General features: G+C 43.7%; 1 protein-coding gene across 6 annotated transcripts in view; it reads right to left on the bottom strand.

The window, feature by feature from the left end:
- KALRN (kalirin RhoGEF kinase) overlaps nucleotides 1–21,587 on the bottom strand; it is a gene marked incomplete at both ends in the record, with an annotated part of 525,758 nt that overhangs the window by 272,219 nt on the left and 231,952 nt on the right. For all 6 annotated transcript variants that reach the window (XM_080919241.1, XM_080919243.1, XM_080919247.1 and 3 more), the window contains one exon: nucleotides 1,113–1,304. In XM_080919241.1, the coding sequence (XP_080775367.1) occupies nucleotides 1,113–1,304 (192 nt within the window). The remainder of the gene's footprint in view (nucleotides 1–1,112; nucleotides 1,305–21,587) is intronic.

Below are 21,587 nucleotides of genomic sequence, written 5' to 3'. Positions count from 1 at the left end.
CTCCCCAAACCAAAAATCAACTTAATTAAGTAAGGTTATTATTTTTTTCCTGAGCAGCAATCAAACCTTAATTAATACCCTATTAAAATAGATTCCTAGGGGAACGTAAACATTTGCATACACCAAATGAGTTCCTCTGCCAAGGATGTTACCGCACAAGATGATGCTAAATGGGCCTCCTTCCTGTCCACTTACTCAATCTGAGACTGCCCCCTGTTAATCAGAAACGGAGAGCAATCACAGGTTTGCCATCACCTCCTCCTAGGGGACCTCTGCTCTGCCAAGCAATTTGCAGGATCCCCCTCCCCTCCCCTTTCTCCAAGTGGTGAATAATTCTGTCTTGGATTTAGTCCACTTGATGTGAAAGGCATTTCAGTCCCGCCTCCTCTCCCCGCCCATCATCTTTCTTCCTGACAAAGTAAACATCAGTTTTAATACCTGCCTTCCATGCTCCTGGGCTGCAGACCCTACAGAGAAGACCCAATGTTTTAGACAATCAGTAAAACAGAGGTAGTTGGGAGTGCTTGCTCCCAAACCGGATTATCTGAGTTTTATCCCCAGGATCCATGGGGTAGAAGGAAAGAGACAACTCTGGCAGGTTGTTCCCTGACCTCCCCACTGATGAAATGGCACAGTATTCCACTCCCCTCCCAAATAAATGTGAAAAAAATTATTTTAAACAATCTGTAATATTACAATTGAACACATTTGCAATGTCGGATTGCTCCTTGCTAGTAGCAAAGTCAAAGCTGATCGAAGTCCTGAGACTGGTTTCTGACAGGCAGAAGTAATGGAGAGAAACGGGGTAGGTGGTGCCCAGTTTTGCTTTATACTTCCTCGTTTACCTATTCCTATACCAGAGATTTGGAAATTTCTTGAGCTGCAGGCAGAATGTTCTAGTTTAAGTTCCTAAAACCACCTGCGCCTGTCACTCTCTCTTCTCTGGAGAGGATGGGAGGGAACTCATTGTGTTTGGTACTGACCTAAATGCAGGTTATCAGTAGCAATGGACTTGGAAGCCACTAACCCCTAGCCTCTTAGGACACTGGCCAGACCCGAGTCCTCATTCCTCAGAGCCCAACTGACTTTCGAGGGGCCCTCTCACCCCTTACCTCTTTGGTGTGCGTGTGGAAGGAGACCGACATGTCCAGAAGAAGCTTCCGCTGTTCCACTCTGTGCACAAAGTCTTGGATGCGCACCTCCAGGTGTCGGGCTGCCTTGTAGATCTCCTCCGGGTCACATTCCCCAGTCTGGGCCAGCTGCTCCGCCGCTTCTAGGAGCTTGTCCGCATTGGTGTAAGTATTCTGCCAGCAACAAAAGGGAGGCAAAGTCAACTTGCAGCCACGGAAACAAGCTTCCCGATTTCTCAGGGCTCACCCTGGGACTCCCAAAGGAGTGGGCACAGAGGGCGGAGGCACTGAGCCTACAGCTCCCTGATCTGGCACCGCTCTGAGTGCGTGGAGCTGCCAGTGGGCTGCTGCGCACAACAGGCACTGACTAGGAGCCTCCCCTGCTTCTGAGCTGTCTCAGAGGTACAGCATCTTTAGAGATAAGAAAGAAGGCCTGTGAGACCCTCCTTATCCCTTCTACTCAGATTCTCCATGCTCTCAGAGCCCCTTCTTTTTTCCTCACATCCCAGGCTGCTTCTGTCAGAGTCGGAAATAGCACATCCACAAGGATGCTCTGTGCTTTCTCTATTCGAGAACCACAGAAAAAAAAAACACCAACTAGGAGCTTGCTTTGCCCCCGCCCACCATCTCCCCTTCACTCGGGTGTCTCTCTTTTGGAAGGAAGGGAAGCAGGCCAAAAGTGGGGGTTTGGGGGATATAGAATAGTTCCTTTGCCCCTGTGAAGGCTGGATGCTTGCAGGCAGCTTAGCAGGGGATCTGGTGGGTTTGTTTATCATGAGCTGCCGTGTCCCGTTCATACACGTGTGTGTCATGGGAGCTTCCAACCCTGTGAGTACACTGTACAATGTCTCACCAGTCTGAGGGCAGCTACTGCTTTTAAAGTAGTTATTATATCGTGAATGCAATGTTTCCTCAGGTGGCTACACTTAATCTGACACATTCTGACATCCGACCTGTGACTGGTGTACACATTTACCCATGCCCACCAGGTCAGCACACTGCCCTGTGCTGAGGGACTGTTGCTTACTATGTGATCGAGAAGCAGAAGCCACCACCAAATACACGGTGAGCAGAAAACTGTAAGAGGCCACGGCAACAGCTGTAGGAAACCTACTCTGCCTTCCCCGAGGATCCGAGTGCTACATGATGAATTATGGCCTGACACGAACACCAAGGTGACCCTCTGAAGGCTTCTGACCCTGCTTCTTCATTACTGAAAGCACGAAGCTGATGATTAGGAATTCCCAGAGAGGTCCCAAGGGATCCTTAAGACAGGCTGCTCAATAAGCAACTGCCCAAGGCAAATGTCCCAGTGTTAACCAGCTAGGATTTAAAGGAAAAACCCCATCTATGCCAACCAGACAAGTCACAACAATAACAACCAAGCCTGGTGTAAAGAAAGGGGCTTTTCCACAAGTTTAAAAAAATGTAAATTCTTGAGAGCAAATGAAAAAAGCCATTCAGAGTTATCGGAGAGATGAGGATGAGAGGCAAGAAAGAGGAGGCCTCCGAGGTGGTGAGCCAGGTTTGAAAAGCAAAACAGTTGTTTCTGGGTTGGATATAATATTCACTTATAGACCCATATGTCCTGAGAAAGTTTTTTTCTTCAAGATTTCCTCAGAACTCTGCCTTGAATCATAGAAAATCTCAGATGCACAAAGAAACCCAAGGTTAGAACTCTATGTTTTACACAAGCAATAACACTTTGTTGCAAAGTTCACAAGATAAGCGTGATCACAAGCATGATTTAAAACCAATAAGCAGGGAGGGGGAGAACCACCATATCCTTATTTGCCAAGGGCATTATTGGTTTTCGTGCAGAAAGTTCTGGTTCCCAGAAATCCCCTAATTCCAGGGAATTAGGCTGGCTGGTCACCCTAATACTAATAGCTTTACAATTATCTCACGGGGACAGAAGCATGCAACATTTGCATGGTTTCAAAGAAGAATAAAAGCGTCATTGAGAGAGATAACATAACACATAATTGAAGCAAGCAACATAACAGGTAATCGGGGGCTAACATTTTCTGGCAAGAGACAGATGTTAAAAAGAAAATGAACAGAAGGCAAGGATAACAACAGCTATCATAAACAAGGACTCCATCTTGCTAAGAACTATCCTAAAATCTTACATATACATCTCTTTTAATTCTCACAATAACCTAGGAATTGGTGCATTTTTTCATGTGAAGAAACCATAGAGAATTGCTGTCTAAGGTCACACAGCTTCAAGATGGTACTGCTTTGCTCTGATTCTCCCACCGTGGAGGCAGATGTCTGTGGGAAGGTATGATTTGTCAAAGGAGGGAGGGTTCAGAAATAAGACACTTTCTTCGTGTCCCTGGTACTTACTGTTTGTTTATCGAAACGGTAAAGGGACCACATGTGCCCATGCTACCTTCTGATGACATGTGAACCCCCTAAAGGAGGGTTCTATATCTTATTCATCTTTGGCCAGAGCTGTGTATGGTGCACAACAAATATATGTCTACCAATTGTGGAGTGTAAGAGTAGTGAGCGGTATGTTAGCATGGTGTGCCCAGATAACTGAGTTGACCCAACAAAAACTGGAGAGAGGCAGAGAAGAGCTGGGTGACAGGTTTCATAGAGAAGATGGTATAGGCAGGCAGAAAGGCAATGTTGTACATGCTAAAAGCTGTGCGCCTTGCTTTGTCTGTGCCCAACCTTCTCCCCAACTATTACCCCAAAGACCTCTCAAATCCAGATCCAGCCGACCTCTTGTCTACTTAGAAGGGTTTGTTTTTTCTACACCCTTGGACCTTACACCTAAGCATGGCATATGGGGCCCTGTCTTTCCCTCTGCATTAACACACATCACCTGTCTATACACTATCTGTAAATAAACAACCTGCCTTTCCAGAACTGTAGACAACGACTTGCACGGGTACCATTGCATCTACTTCTGCTTGAGATGCACTTCCTTTATATTACAGCTCTCTTTCACCTCTTAAAAGCCTACTTCAGCATTGCTTCCTCTAGGAAGTCATCCCTTATCCCAATCTTTTTTCTGAAGGCTGACCTAGGAGCCCTTTTCTGGGGTGATCTATACTGTCCCTCACTCCACACTTCCTCCAACAAGGCCATGCCTATTTCAGCAGGGCCTTAGTTCTCTAATAGTGCCACTACCTGGGCCAAGCATATTCAAACCACCACACCCTGCCTCCTATCAGACCACATTGTCTCTTTCAGGCCAGATGGTGTCTTCCATCTTTTTTATTCCATATCTAGTACCAAGAAAGTTTCCCATAAATATTTTTGAATCTATAGATAAATAATACATCAATCACCACAAATCCTAACATTCAACTCCGATTCCCATACATATCTGATATAAGACTTTACATGCTAAAACTCATGTTGTTCATTTCTGCTTAGGTGATCTGATCACCTGGTCCAGTCTTGAAATAAGAATCTGCTCAGGGACTATCTACTGAAATATTACCAAAGGAATATGTTAACCCCAAATAGGGACAAGTATTGACAAGAGATTTAAACTCACCTTTTCATCAAATCAACAATGGGTACTGCCCCAGGGCCAGGCTTGACCTCACTCTGACATAACTCTTGGCCTGTGATAGCTTCCAGTCATCCAACCACTGCCTTGGCCATGCGCCCTTGCCTGTGTTTCCCACCTGGCATGCCAAACATATACATTCAGTGCTGGGATTTTGATCTCCCAGCCATCAGATCTTTCATAGGAGGCTATGGAAGCCAGCACCTCGGAGCTGTAGGTTTGGGCCATGTGGATGGTCACAAGCTCTTTTATTGCTCTCACTGTTCTGCACCAACCAGGTAAAATACTCCCAGTGGTTTAGCTCTTACACTTATCTTTGATTCTCTACTGCAGTCTCGCCTCATTACCTTTTTGTTTGCTTCCCAATATGTAACAACGCATTCTAGGATAGTTTATCTAAAACTCCAGGAACTCTAGCAACACAGACATTGTTTTGGATTTCTTAGGATAGAAAGAAGGACTTTTAAAAACAAGTGGGTAGGGAAACAGTGAATGAAGCCTCTCTGTAATCAATAGTCAGTTTCCTTGGTAATATGGAATTAGTCCTTTGGCTTTATATTCTGAGATGAGAAAGGATGAGTCCTAGAAGTATCTCTTATTATCCAAAAGTGCTATCTCATCCTGGAAAGCAGGCTTTATGGAGGACCAGTAGGGGACTCCTCCCCTGACTCCTAGTAATTATCTTCAAAGCCCCATGGCTAGAACCAACATGATTTGAGGGAAAAGAAGGAAAGGAATAAAGGCATGGAGGTGAAAGGAGCTATGGAAACATGGCACTGGGAGAACAGGCTTGTGGTAAAACTTAATTATGAACCGCAACAATCAAAATCATGTCCCAAGCCTTAACCTGGAATGCACTTTATAGCTCATGATAAAATCCCCCATTCCTTCCTCACTGTTTCTGTGACAGAGTCGGAGAAGAGCCACCTATGCATGGAAAGCTACCTGAGGCTAGACCACCAAAAAGGATTAAATAATGGTACCCAGGACTCACACAGGGCCAGAAACAGAATTAGTTTCCCCACCCATACCTAAAAGCCCTCGAGGTGTGTGGGATGTTGACACAGTACTCAGGAGGGTCTTGGCTTTGAACAGGTAAACTACATACTGCTTTGATCTTGGCTATCACATTTTAAGACTGAAAAGGATTAAACTTTCCCTAAGTCACGTAATTGTATCCCAGAGAACTTAAGATATTTACAGAACTAAAAATACTCAGCAATGGTCAAGGGCAATTTCACACTGACAAGCATAGAAAAGAAAGAAAACAGTCTAAAGGCATTAAAAAAAGTGAAAAACAATCTATGAGAAGGGAAAAATAAGTGAATCAAGACAGACACAGAATATATTAACATATATAATTTTCTATTATCTATAATACTATTTATATATAAATATACATATATATTAAAAACAGTAGATAATGGTTTAAAATTTTTCCATTAATTTTTTCCCACATATCCAAAATATAGAAGCCAGGAAGTAGAATACTTTGACATTTTTACTCTCAATCATAACAAATGCACTGGATCACATTAGCAGCAGTTTACACAAATGCAGAAGCCAAGATTACTGATGGGATGTAAAGTGAATGAATAATCAATTAATGGGGGAACATAACAGCAGAAACTATTCAGAAGCAGAGGGGATGAGGACCTGAATTCCAATCCCTAACACCCAGGCAGGGTTTTGGATATGGCAACGTGCATCTAAAATTCCAGTATTGGGAACCAAAGTCAGAAAGATTTCTGGAGCTCACTAGTGAGCTAGTTTAGCCAATCAGAGTGAGCTCCAGCGTGAAACCTTGCCTTAAAACATAGGATGGGGAACAACATGGGGACATGGACCCAGTGTTGACCTCTGGCCTTCACTTGTACATAACCTCTCCAGACACTGCCACTGCATATACAGCAACGGTTCAGACTGAAATTCGGAGACCCGTGAGGTATGGCACAGTTTAAATAGGCTAGTAGCCATGTTAGATGAAATTTAGCAAAACCTATAAATGCACAGATCTAAGAAACTCAAATACCTTCAACACAAAAAATACACACAAAAATTATACACATAAAACTCAGATCAAATAAAAAAAGAACAAGAAGAAAAGAAAATTTATAAGTAACTGGGGAGGAAAAAGGCATGTTGTCCTGTATGTGGAGAACTAAAGATAAAGATGACAACAGACTTCATAGAAACAGTGCAGGCAGGATCGAAGGCACTCGGAGACAAAAGCCTTTGAAGACAGAATTTTATACCCAGCCAAGTATTTTCACAAACAAAGGTAAGATACCTTTTTAGATATACAAATCTAAAATAATTCTTCATTAGCAGACGTATACAGCCAAAATATTAAAACAAGGTCCTTCTGGGACTTGAGAGATACCTCAATGGGTAAAAGAGCTTAACCTGAGTTCAGGTCCTCAGAACTCGTGTAAAAGCAATAGCATAGGCCTCTCTCATCCTAGCATGCCTATGGGCAAACCAAAGGTGGAGAAAGGAGCATCTGCAGAAGCCTGGGGAGCAGCTAGCATGGTGTATGTACAGGTGAAAACATCCCATCTCAGACAAAGGGGAAGCTTAGAGATCAACATCTGAAGTCTTCTTACCTTCACATGTCCAGGTCAGCATGCATGCATCTGTATCCACACATAAATGCACATGCGTGGGTGTGCACACCCACCTACATCATGCATATACATAAGACAAAATAAAGAAAATTCTCTGGAAGGAAAAGAAACTGAATTTATACACAAGAGGGAAGAGCCCTGGCGATGCTATACTAACTGATAAGTATGTCTTTTTCTATCATTTATGTCGCTTTTACTTAATAATTGACAGTTTAAACAAAAGTATCTACTGTGGGATTTATAGCGTAAGCTTATGAAAAGTATATGGCAACAATAGCACTGAATTTTAGAAGGTAAATGGAAGCACGCATAGAAAAATATAGTAATACTTGTAAATAACTGTGGCAGGTTTTAATACTATTTACCTTAAAGCACTATTTAAAAAGCTAATAAGCCAATGCAGGAAATAGAATCCATCATTAAAAATATTCAATTCATTTTTGCAAAAGAATAAACAGAAGAAAGGAAGGCAACATCACCATTAATAAAAATACATAAAGTAAGCCAAGTAAGGTGGTGTGCACCCTAAATCCCAGCACTGGCAGGCAGAGGCAGGCAGAGTTCAAGACCAGCCTGGTATATAGAGTGAGTTCCAGGACACCCAGGGCTGTTATACAGAGAAACAATGTCTTGAAGAAAAAAAAAAAAAAAACCCTCAGACAGACAGACATAAAAGAAATGGAAACAAGAGGCTCAAGGCTCTATCAAGTATCAACTGTCCAAATACCCAAATACCATAGCCCCAGTCAGCACTGTCAGGTTGGATTAAAAGAGAAATGTCCAAACTATATACTGTGCAGAATGCTGTTAAAATATATAATTAATTTTAAGGTAAAAAAATTAAAAATAGCACGGTAAGCATAGCCAAAAGAAAGTTGTGTGGTTATATAAACAACAGATACACTAGCCCTGGGAGCAAACAATATTACTATGGAAATAAAAGGTCACTTGGGAATAATTGAAGGATCCATTTATCCCATGCGCAGAAAAGTGTTAAGCATTTATATAGATAAAAGTAAAGGTTCACAGTACAGAAAACAGACTCTGGTGATTATTCATGGGGAGAGATACAAATTCAGTTACAGCCAGAGATCCCAGGTCCCTATTTAAGTGAGTGAGAACTAGGAGGCCACTAGGCCTGCCTAACTTCTCTGGAAAATCTGCTCAACTACAGAGAACAGCACATTCTTTCTGAGGGTTCTTAGAACATTTTCCAAGACAAAAGTTATCTTTGTGTATAATGGCAAATTGAAAGGGACACAAATCACCTTTTTTCCCTGACTATAATATAATTAAATTAGAAATTAATGACAAAAGTATCTATGGAAAATCTCCACTCTATTAAAAACTAAATAGTATATTTTAAGTACCCATAACCAATTAACTTGAGTGCCCACAGGACACTGGCCTTGTGTTAGGGCCTTTACCTATGTAATCTCCAAGTTGGGGGATTGACAACAGAGATGTATACTATTAATTTCATCTTTAAAATGAAAAGTTTGAGGCTCAAAGTATTAAGAGTCTCTTCTTTTTAGAATGTTACATAACAACAAAATATGCTAAGTCTTAACTGTAAATCTCCAAGTACTTTTCATAGAGCCTTGTCTTAGTCAGGGTTTGTATTCCTGCACAAACATCATGACCAAGAAGCAAGCTGGGGAGGAAAGGGTTTATTCAGCTCACACTTCCACATTGCTGTTCATCACCAAAGGAAGTCAGGACTGGAACTCAAGCAGGTCAGGAAGCAGGAGCTGATGCAGAGGCCATGGAGGGATGTTACTTACTGCCTTGCTTCCCATGGCTTGCTCAGCCTGCTTTCTTATCGAACCCAGGTCTACCAGCCCAGGGATGGCACCACCCACAATGGGCTGGACCCTTCCTACTTAATCACTAACTGAGTAAAAGCCTTACAGCTGGATCTCATGAAGGCATTTCCTCAACTGAGGGTCCTTTCTCTGTGATAACTCCAGCTTGTGTCAAGTTGACACACAACCAGCCAGTGCAAACCTCATTCTCCAAATTGCAATATAAACTCTCCCTCCCTTCTTCCCCCCTTGCTCTGTATCACCTTAGTTTGATGCCCTCGTACTCTAACTGTGACACTCCAGCCTTTGTTCTTGTGGCTCTGAAACACACCTCCGGGCTGCTTTCCACATTCCTCCTGTACGAAGGACTGTCTTCCTCAGCTGTCTCAGGCCCTGTCAATGCACCTCCTAGAACCAGTACTCTCCACTTTCAGTGCTCCTTCAGACTGAGACTCCTGCTGTGCTGCAGGAGAATGCTGAAATGGATGTTCCCCTTCTATGTAGGCTGCTCCCACTGCTAGGATGAATAGTTGGAGAAAAATTATTTGTAAGCGATATTTCCCAGCTCCCTTTAACACTACAGCTATGTCTTCCCTGCAAATGGGCATTAGGTTACTGGGATAAATTTAAAATGATTCACTTGAGTACAGACTATGCTTGAAACCAGGTCCAGATACAGCACATGCTCTCCAATCAGCGAGGGGAAGAGTGGAAGGTGCTTTCTGGTGTCTAATGCGGAACTCCAGGCAGCTTTCCATTGACTCTTGTGGGGAAGACATGACAATGGAAGAATGGTCTATGGTGGAAGGCACAGGAGACAGAGACAAGGGTGGAGGAACCATTTCTGAGGACCAATGATGAACTCACCAACCACCCCACATTTGCTGGAATGACATGGTCTTACAGCTCTAAAGAATAGGGCAAGCAAAACAATGGGGCCCCATGAAGACAGCTTTTATGTCCAAATAAGGCGTGTCTAATGAGGACTCTTAGCCAGATGCTCCTTAGATTGGATCCCGTCCATACAATCTTCGGTTATAATTGGGATCGATACCAAAAATAACTGTAGTAGATGCCAACACTTTCCAGCACAAACAGTTTGGGCAATGCGATCTTCTCTGGGAACCTGAAGGCTACTTTATCACTTGTACAGATGCAGTCATCAGCCTGTCCAGTCCCACATCTATCTCAGCTGGCTACAAAGTGTTTGCTTCTTCATATCTAAACCGCCTCAGCACCTTTTTTGTAAATAATTCATTTAAAAACTTTGAATTTCTCAGAATTTTATTTTCTTAAAATAAAACTCTCTTTGTGTGTGTGTGTGTGTGTGTGTGTGTGTGTGTGTGTGTGTGTTTGTTGCTACAACAGAATATCTGGTAAGCTTATAATGAGCAGAACTGTATTGGCTTACAGTTGCTGTGCCATTGGTAGGCAGAGGTATAAGAGCCAATGATGGGCCAGGTTTGTTCTTTCATAAGGGCACAAATACCATCTAGGGTGATGAAGCCCTTAGACCAAGTCACCTCTTAAGTGTCTCACCTCTTAACATTATTACAATTGAAATTGGACTTCACTGTGAATTTTGAAGGGAACAAACATTCACTCAATATCACCTACTTGTTTAATAATGCCACACAATATCACTAACATGTTTAATAGTGAACGACGAGCCAGTGAGATGGTTTACCTAGTAAAGGCGCTTGCTGCCAAGCCTCAAGATCTAAGTTTTATACCTGGAATCTCCATGATGGAAGGATAAAAGTGACACCTCCACACATGTGGCATGATTTGTTTGTGCATATAATACACTAATGTAAAAACATGAATGAAAATAGGCCTAGAAACTCTAAATAGAGTAGCCACTGTTTCTTGCTAGGGTACCCTCTCTTTCATTGATTCTTTTTCTCTTTCTGATCATTAATAACCCTTCTTTCCACTCCCACACTTCAAAGGCACTTGTCTTATCATGGGCTGGAACTAAACGCCTGGGCACTTTCAGTAAAGGGAACAAAGGAAATAATGAGAATTAACTATCAGCAAGCAATCCAGTAGGACAGTAACGACAATGAAATGGTGCCTTTCAAATAAAAGGCAAGGCCAATCCCAGAGGCGGTTGCTATGGAGTCATAAGGCATAAGTGGACAGGAAATACCAGGCTCAGCCCATAAGAAAAGTCCAGTTGGGATTCCAGAAAACATGGCAACCCTCAAACTTTTCTTTAAAAGTCTCGTTGTCCCTCCAACATCCCCACCCTGCCAATACCTTTACTCTGCTCAAATCAGCAAAATAATGAGCGGGAGTACGTAGCCTCCTCATGAGAACATGAACAAAAATACTATAAAGTCGAGGAAGACAGATATAAAAATCCAGATGCAGATGCAGAGGGCCAGTGGTTCTGGTCCCGTGGAAATTCATTCTCCTATGGAACTCTTGAAGCCAGGCAGCGAGCAGGTGGCATGGCAGCAGCCTCGTGGCTCAAAACGAGGCCAACTGCTACAGGGTTTGGCAACGGAAAGATTTGGGGTGGGGTGTGGTGCACCCGAAGAAATGTTCTCTCTAGAAAGATGGAACTTCCAAGTGTTGCTGTGTCTCCCGTTTTCCATATTCTAAGTTTGGCTGCCTGTGGGAGGCAGTGGGGGAGACAGGGAAAAGGCGGGGCTCTGGAGAGACAAAATAGCTTCAAAGTGGCTGAAAACTTTGGGACTTGTAGGTTTATCTTTCTCTTCTTCTCCATCCCTAAAGAGGCAGAGAGGACAAGACTGTCTGACCCAAGAAATGATGGGGTCAGAGGATGAACCGATGGAAGGATGCAAGGGCTGTGACCTGCATTCCTCCAGCCCTGGTGCTGGAGTCCTAGATCCTTCTTACTGTCTGGGTCACAAACATCTGTGTAGGTCATGGCGGTCACATCTTAGAGGTTGACTGTTATATCAGGTTGGTCTACTGTTGTTGATATTCTAATGTTAATTTAGGTGCCCCTAAACTGTCTGCCCCAATGACAGTCTATAAGTAAGACACTGAGGGACCCTGTCCCCAGTTAATTCTAATTGGTAAATAAAGATGTCAATAGCCAATAGCTGGGGAGAAGAGACCTAGTGGGGTTTAGGTTTCCCGGGCTTGGCACCATGAGGAAGAAAAAGGAGAAGCAGAAAGGAGTTATGGAAGAGGAAGAGCATTCAGGAGAGAAGAGAGGAGGGCTGCCATGGGGTAGGGGCAAAGAAAACCCAGAGGGCTGCCTGATTAGAGCTGAGAGCAGCCCAGATGGAGCTTGATATAATCTATCTAGAGAAGGTAGACTCTAACCACATGGAGGGTAGATAATTGCTCAGCTATTGTGCTGCCTAAGGCATATTAAAAAAAATATAAAGGCTGTGTGTGAGTTCCAGCTGGGAACACAAATGGTTTAAGGTGAGATTAACCCTGCGCCTGGCTCTTTAAAAATACTTTTTGCTGCAGTCTGTGGCTCACAGCCTCTGTGCCGAGGCCACTGGTCCTCTTGTTTACAGTGTTCTAGCTATCCTCTCTTCTACCTTTCAGGACTCTGCACCGTCCCTTCCCACAAGTCTTCGCCCATTCACATTGCACCGGCAAACACATTAGTGCACATGGCTTTTGAAGAACAAAAATCTTCAGGCATCTTTTGGGGGATGGGGATGGGGTCTGAGATCAACGTGCTGGCAGACTTGGTGTCTGGCTCGGGCTCCATCGAGGGTTTATAAACGGCGCCTTCTCACTGTGTCCTGGTTTGGTAGAGGGTGTTTTCAGGGCAGCGCTACTGAAGCGCTATTCGTGAGGCCAGGTCACTTCTCAAAGGCCTTGCTCCTAACACCACAATTTTGGGGATTAGGTAGGAACGTGGAGGAGATATAACACTCGGGCTATAGCATCCTCTCCTATCTTAGCCACCCAACCTGGGGTGATGCTCAGGTGATAAGGACCACTTTCCCAGTAGCACCCCGATTCATGTCTTGGACCTGACTGAACAAATTGGCTTCCAGTTGAAAGCCACAAGACACCAAGACCATAGAGGAAGTCCAGTTGAAAGAACCATGCAACTCTCAGGCTACAGTGTTTCTTTGCTACTGTTTAAGATGGCTAGAACCCGAAGAAACCACCCAATACTGTGGTTCTTATGGGATATAGATGAGAGAATAGTAAAGGGCTGGCCATGAATAGAGAAGGGAATTTGGAACTTGATTCCAAGATGCTTAAGTCAAAATGGATTAATTCATCCATGTTGATACTGGTCAGTTAATGGTAGGGCTCCAAGCTTGGGCTAAAATTCAATGATGACCTGACACAGGGCCATACACCTATAATCCCACTGCTCAGGAGCTAAGGCAGCTTGGGCTAAGTAGTAAGGTTCTCTTTAAATTGAAACTGTGATGGGGATTTGTTTCAGTTGACAGAGTGCTTGTCTAGCACACATGAAGGCCAGAGGTCAGTTCTCAGCACTCATAGCAATAGGTATAATGGCTCACACACTCATAGACCTAGTGCTTTGGGACTGGAGGCAGAAAGATCAGTGGTTCAAAGCTATCTTCAGCTATACAGTAATTGGTTATAAAAATCACAAACTGTATTTTTTTCAGAGGTATGTGTGTGTGTGTGTGTGTGTGTGTGTGTGTGTGTCTTTGTGTATAGTCCTTAAGAAGACCAGAGAAGGCACTATTTCCCTGGAGTCAGAGTTACAGGTGGTTCTGAGCTGCCAAACCTGGGTGCTAGGAACCAAATGTGGGTCTTTGGGAACAGCTGTTAATATCCAAGCCATTTTTTCATCCTAGACTATAAATTATTGATAGCCAAGATGTTTATCAATCAGAACAGTTTCTCTCACCCTCTAAGCTCAGAAGCCATCAAGGAATAGAGAAGGGAAGGACTGTGAAAAACAGAGGCCAGGGACCACAGGCTCAACACAATGTCTTCTGGACACGGCAGGACTGTAACACTCAGGAACTCACAGTAGACGTGGCTGCTGACATAGGAGCAGGCCGGTCAACAGTCCAGCATGGAGAGCCGTGGGCATCGTGAACACCTACCTCAAGCCGAGAATCTATTGGCTCCTAGGGGAGGTGAGTCAGTTTTCTTCAAGGGTGTGGCCCCTGGTTGTCAACATTCCAGTGTCTGGCCCCACAGCATGAGTATATAAGCCACATAAATTGTATTCTGGGTTATAGAAACAAAGCAATAAGGTGGACATGAGTTTGGAAGTATGAGGGAAGGGAGGGGTTAAGAGGAGTGGAGGGTGAATGTAATCTAAATACATGGGATGCATTTATAAAATTCTCAAAGGGTTAATACAAATAGGTTTCTAAAAGAATGGTTCACTATATCATGTCGTATCTTCAGGTTAGAGGATTGTGCACCCACCCTAATTGCGTATTTCAAGAACATTTAAGGAAGTGAGGAAGTGGAGAAGTCAGGATAGAGCCAGTCACATGTCTAGTCTGTTTAAAAACTACTACTGATCATGACTGTCAGTTTGGGGTCAACTTATAAGTATTATAGATGGTAGATTATGCTCAGAGGGGGAAATAGAAGTCAGAGAAGAGAAAGAACCCGAGGGAGTTCTCAGAGTGGCATAGGAGTTCACCACTGATGCCCAGGCAGAGCATTCTTGGCATTCTGCTGGATACAATTTGTGGGTCAGTATTCACAATGGCTAGCTCTGAGTAAGATTAGCAATGAATTCTCTTTTCTATTACATTTTTGTTTCCAGTCCTTCTCTAATGGACATGCATTGGTTTTATTATTAGAGAAAACACTTGTGATATAAAATTTACACGCAGGGCATCCTCCATCACTCTATCTAAAACTACACAGATTATATTCACATGCTCGCCATGATTACCTGCGAAAGGCAGATGAGGGCCTGTGAAAAGATTAGTAGCTTTTAAATTTCTGTGTCATTGTAACATTCTACAACTAAAAGGGGTTTCTTCAAAATTAGAAAACCACAAAATACAAGCTTCAAAAAATAAAGACAAGGACTCAACATATTTGTCAACCAAAAGGTGATGATGATTTGAGTGATCTTAGAAATGCAAATAAGTATCATTATAAATGTATTTAAAGAGGGGCATGTTTTGTCTGGCCAGCCAGAGTGAAATCGCTCCACAGCCTGTAAATCCTGCTTCAGCTCCAATCACATATTTCCCCTCTCCCAGCTTGAATTTGATGACATTGCTCATCATAGGCTAGGAGAGGCGTGGTTCTGGCATGATATATACATGCAAAAGGAGATTGGATTTAAAGCAATCACCTAGGAAGCCTTAGAAGTTATTCTTCGTGGCAGAGTGTCGGGGCGTATATTCATGACCCTTGGATGATTTCCCCAGCAGACAAGGGAGAGACTAGCCAAAGGAGAACATGTACCAGGAAGGAAGGTTCCCAGCCTAGAGACCCTGTCTGAAACAGGCTCTAAGAGTTGGTTGAAAGGTTTCTTCATCAGTGCCAGACACCTATCAAAGCTTACCCTGGAGCTGACAGCAGTATGGATACAAGCATGATGCTGGTCTGTTTGGTGGTGTTTCCAGAGATGAAGCCTGCTTAAATCTCTGCAAATAAACACTAGCAGAGTCATCCCCACTCCTTCAGTTTTGCTGTTCCACCCTGGAACTGAGACTCAGATTTAGAAATACCCTCATTGAGGATACCGTGAAAAACCATCCTTGGTCCTGCAGGCAGATCCGTGGGTAAGGTACCAATCTGAAAGCCTGAGTTTGCTCCCTGAGACCCAAATGATGGAAGGAAGGAACTGACTGGCAAGTTGTCCTCTGACCTCTACGTGTGTGTGTGTGTGTGTGTGTGTGTGTGTGTGTGTGTGTGTGTGTGTGTGCATGGCCAAACATATTAAAGAAATAAAGTGGGATAAATATTTGTTGAAAACATCACCATCACCTGAGAGAAGCATGGCTATGGGACAGGGAGCTGCTTTAGGGCCTGCAAGGAGTGGCATACAGATGGCTGCAGGAACTGCATTCATGATCAGGGCCCTTGAACTCGGACTGGCCTAAGAGTTACACTGTCCTGTTGGGAAGAACCCTCACTGAAAAACAACATTAGCCTCTATGCTGGGTCTTGGCTGGGTTTCTACTCTTCACAGAAATTAGTGGGCCTAGGGGAATCAATAAGATAAACACACACACACACACACACACACACACACACACACACACACACACATTCTGTATATAAGGCACAGACTGTGCATTAGAACTGTGTATTATTTACCATCAGTGAAAATGAGAGTAGAATTTCAGACATAGATCCTTAGGGTTAAGTCTTAGCTCTCTATAAAATTAAATTATGTAGAACAGTTCACTCTCTAAGGACATGAAAGAAATGAGGTGTGACATGAAGTACAAATTTGTAATCTAATACCAGGGGCATGCTAGGTAAAGGAGCTACTAGGGCAAAATGGGGAGGCCTGGGGACTTTTTCAGTTGAAACTGTGCTTTGGGCCAACTTTAAAGTCTAAATTGTGAGGCCATAGACAGTCATCTTCCAAGCAAAGGACAAGTCCAACAGTCAGAGGAGCCTTGGTCAAAGGTCAGGAGAAGAAAATGAGGGGCAGTCCAGCCAGGCTAGTGAGGGGACACTGGCTGGAACAGTGACAACAGCTGTCCTCAGACAACTATGGTTTGGGAGTCAGAGAGGCCAGATCAAGTGATCACTGTAGGTTCAGTGCCCCACCTACAGTATCAAAGACTGAAGGCAGGGTGTGGAGGGGGCAGGGAGTGAGGAAGACAGTGGAAATAGAACTATTGCCCCCAATACAAAGCACCATATTGTTTCCATTTGCAACTTCTTTGCCCCTTGAGTCTCGCTGACCCCACTTAAAGAAACATGAGAACAAAGATCCTTGCTCAACACATCGTGAGCTTTAGCTTTAGAATGTGGAAAGAATTCCAGCTACTCCAGTGAGCAAGCCTGGGAACCTGGCCCTTGATCAGTGAAGTAGCCCAGGGCGTCAAGAGTTCAGTCAGACTGAGAGTCACATTCCCTCTCTTGGGAAACTCCCAGTTTGCTGAAGTCTCATCAATCTCTTCTGTATCTTTTGTTCGTCTTTTGTGAATGTGTTCCAGACATGATCTCATCCAGTCACAATATCTCCTGAATAAGAATGATAATGATTAACATTTGTTCTGTGCTCTAAGTAAACCGAAGCGTTACTAAGTAGCATGTTATCTCAATGTCTACTTCAAATAAGATGGAATAGACATTATTCCCATTTTGTAGATGCAGAAACTGAGGCTTGGCAAGGTTATATCACTGGTAGGGTCGCTCTAATCCTCCTACCTACATTCCCCAATCCCTGTATCCATCCCACTGACATTGATGCTTATTCCCCATACAAGGAAGAAAGTAGGAAGGATCTGTAATTGGCATTCTGTAGATGAGGGGTGGGTGGGTAGGGAGTGTGGTACTAATTGCCCCATTGACTTTCATGGAAGAGACAGAATGAAGAAAAGAGAACCTAGAACTCTGTCTTGTGCTCAAGTTACCTAATGCCTCACTGGGTACCCTGAAGCCATGAGAGGATACCATTTTTAAAAAAATAAATCCCAAACGGGTGATTCTTTCTAACCTTATTCACCAGAGCAATGGCTTCACAGGTGGACCAGATCCAAAGTATGAACAATATGAAGAGATGATTAGAAGGCAGACTTCTGAGCCCACCCGTGAGGATGTTTCCAGAGAGGATTAACGAAAGAGGGAAGAGAGCATCACTATCCCACAGCCAGTAGCTGGAGATACAATGAAAAGGGGTGGGCAAAAGCCCTTGGTACAGAAGTGCACCCCCATCTTTCTCTATGTTTCTTTGTTGGCCATCCTTGCTTGCTTCCCATGATGCTCTGCTTCCCAGCACAGAAGCAGTAGAACTCAGAAACTGCAGTCTAGAATAAACTTTCTCTATTCTTTTGTCAGAGATTTTCTAACACTAACAAAATGTCTAATGCAAAGTCTATATCTAAATAACCCTTTCTTCCACAGCTATAACTTTTTAAGCAAATGAGAATGACCCCCACACATAATTTTAGACAGAGCGCAAGCCTCATGAAGAAGAGATGAAAATGGAGCGAGTCCATCACACGGCTTTGGAATTCCCTTTTTTAGACTTTCTCACTGCCTCCTCCCTGGGTGATATTTTCAAATTCTAGGCATGTGATGGACTAAAGTCCACCAGAGCTATTTCAGTCTGAATTTGGCATTATTGAGTCTGGGATATAGTGTACAAAATAGCCCACAGCGTGCAACACCATGGAGTTATGTAATCAGAGCTGAGGAAACCAAAATTTTGTGTGGCTGGTCACTAGACTACAGAAGGACAGCTGTCTATCAATCCCTACGTAAACCCCACAGGCCATGTGTTGGCCTAGCGTTTGCTTTGTGCATGCCAAGGCTAACACAGAGGACGATGCAGATGAGGCGAGGGTACCTCCTGCAGAAGCCTGTAAAAACTCACATCCCTTTATCTAAACCTGGCTTCCAGGTGGAAGCGCTCCAGTTTGTTCTTGTCAGAACTTGGCAGTGAGTTTTTCCCTGTTGAAAAATATTCCGAACAAATGGTTCATGAAAATGTCTCCAGTTGCTCCCTGGCAGAGAAAGAAGGCCTGGGTCTGCCTGTTGGGTTGTGCTGTTTGGTGATGTAGTCTGGGGCTTGCATAATACTGCCAGGAACCATTTCAGTTGGAGGCTTTGTACTGCTTTTCTAGTCTCACTGTCTGCTCCGGTGCCCCATTCATCACCAAATTCTCAAATGTCCTTACCCTTTAGCTCAGACACTTGAATCTATCCCTTTCCTGAGTGTCACACCCAGGGAGCTCTTGCCTCATGGAGGTCCTACGGTTGTGGAGGCCACTGTCCATCTGACTGAAACCATACCTCAGTTGGAAGACGTATGGAGGGAGGAGGTATGTTACAGGATATTTGATCGCATTGTGAACCCCAAGATTGTGAGCTGGGTAAACCTTGTGGTATGGCTCAGCCCTAGCACACTCCTTTAATCCAAGAGCTACATAAAGTCAACCCTAGGTCAAGTGGTGGTGTAAGCAACCAGGGGGGTGAACAGAAGAAAGGAGGGGCATTGAGTTGGAAGGTATTTAAGACAGTGGAGGAGAAAGAGCTTTTATTTTCTGGGACATCAGTGGAATAGGAAGGTCAGCTGGGTGTTTCTCTGAGCTAGTGTGTTTTCACCCCAGCATCTGGCTCCTGAGTCTTCACTGGCAACATTGAATGGCTGGAATTCTTGTTTATAAAATAACAGAGGTAGAAAGAAAGCAATGAAGCGAAGGAGGGAGGAGGAAGAAGACACTGACCAGGAGGAAGGAAGGGGCTACAGACCTCACCGTTTACAAACCCTCCCATCTCCACTGCAGTCCCAAGCCCAGGCAGGTTTACAAACTGAGAGGCTTCAAAGACCTCTGATGTGCACGCCTGCAGTGAGGAACATGGCGGGGCTTGGGAGAAAATTGCCATTCTCTGATGTTTTCTCTTGGGAAAGAATTTGTTGTTTGTGTTTGCTTTTTTGAAGTAGGGTCTTATGTAACCCAAGCTGTCCCCAAACTTAATATACAGCAGAAGACGACCCTGAGCTCCTGATTCTCCTACCTACACCCCCCAAGTACTGAGATCACAGGTATGTATCACTATGTATGGCTTGGAGAAAAAGATTCTTTGTGATTGATTGAAAACAGGCCCTCTGTGTCCACTGCGTAACATGCAAATCTTTATAACCGTACAATTATAACTGGCTTTAATAACTTTAAGTTACTAGAAGCTGGGAAAGAACAAAAAGTCTTTATATTAAAGAGGTTGCCAATGAAGGGAAAAACTATATATTCACTATTATGGCTATTTCATTATAAACACTAGTCAGAAAATGTACCCATACACAAAACTGAGAAATATTGGGGAGAATAAACAGCAAGTATTAGCAACCGTGAGACTGTTAGACAACTGAGTGGGTGGATTATTTTTGTTCCTTTGCTTCTCTGAATTTTCTATATTGAAAATATGCAGCTTCCTAATTAAAAATAAAAGATAAATAAAAATAACATGGAAACTTCCTTTGGCAAAACAGTCAAAAGAAGCCTTGAGCCAGCCCCGTTCTCTTGGTTCCTCCAAATGGATGTGTGCTGGAAGCGCAGGCTCTGAGTCAGCCTGCTGGGTTCAGATCCTGCTTCCTACCAAGCCCAGCTCCTCAGCTGGAAAAATGAGGAAAATATTAACACTGACTCTGTAAGAGTTGCTTCAAGGATCAGATGGGATTTTTCTTCATAATGCTTCAGTAATGAGCGGTTCTCACTTATTCTTGCATGCACGTCATTACAGAGTAAGTTTGAAGTCTCTTAAAGGGGAATAATTGCCTAGGTGTGTGGTCTGTATATAGTTCCTCTTGCTGTGGGGTCTGTATATAGTTCCCCTTGCTGTGGGGTCTGTATATAGTTCCCCTTGCTGTGGTGTCTGTGTATAATTCCCCTTGTCTTAGGGTTTTACTGCTGTGAAAAGACACCATGACTAAGGCAAGTCTTATAAAGGATAACACTTAATTGGGCTTGGCTTATAGGAGCAGAGGTTCAGTCCATTATCATCAATGTGGGAACATGGCAGCATCCAGGCAGGCATGGTGCAGGCAGAGCTAAGAGTTCTACATCTTCATCTGAAGGCTTATTCTAGCAGAATACTTGCTTCCAGGTAGCTAGGACTAGGGTGATGCCCACAATGACACACCTGTTTCAACAAGGCCACACCTCCAAATAGTGCAATTCCCTGGGCCAAGCATATTCAAACCATGACACCCTTGCTGAGAGGTCTGCATAGATTTCCCCTTGCTGTGGGTTCTGTATGTATTCTTCTCATAGTAGGGTCTGTATAGATGTCCACATTTACCACTGGCTTCCTCTCAGCCTCAGCTTAGACAAACTCTGGCTTCATCCATCAGCCCCACTCCAGAGGCCTGTCCTCCTGACATAGGAACAGAAGGACCAAAAGGAAGTTGACCCCTTTTCTCTTCATCTGGGCAAGCTAAGCTGTTCTGAAATTAACCTCTGGAAGCTGTTGGAAGGGATGGATTACCGTCAGAATCAATAATGGCAGAGGAAGAAGCTCTTCTCCAGGACTGTCTTCCTGACTTTCTTTCCACTGTCCGCTGGTGCTCCTCAGAGCAAACTAGTCCTCCTATATGTTCTCTTATCCTGCAAGGCAAATGCCGTCAGTGTGTCCTGTGAAACCTAGTGGTTACACTTACTTGATACCCCTTGGAGGTTGGCCACCAAATCAGACAGTCCTTTAGGACTTGCTCCTGGACTCCTCTCTCTGTGCCTTACTCCCTTCTTTGGGGCCCCATGATAAGCTCAGTTTTAGACTAGTTACAGAAATCCAGGAGAATCGAACATCTCATCAAAGACTGGTCCCCTGTATCAGATATTCTGCATAGCTAGCCCCACCCTGCCTCATGTCTATTTTCCCATCTACAATCCTGTCA

This window comes from Micromys minutus, assembly GCF_963924665.1.
Source record: "Micromys minutus genome assembly, chromosome: 7".
Taxonomy (NCBI): Eukaryota; Metazoa; Chordata; class Mammalia; order Rodentia; family Muridae; genus Micromys; species Micromys minutus.
This window is presented reverse-complemented; position numbering and strand designations above follow the sequence as displayed.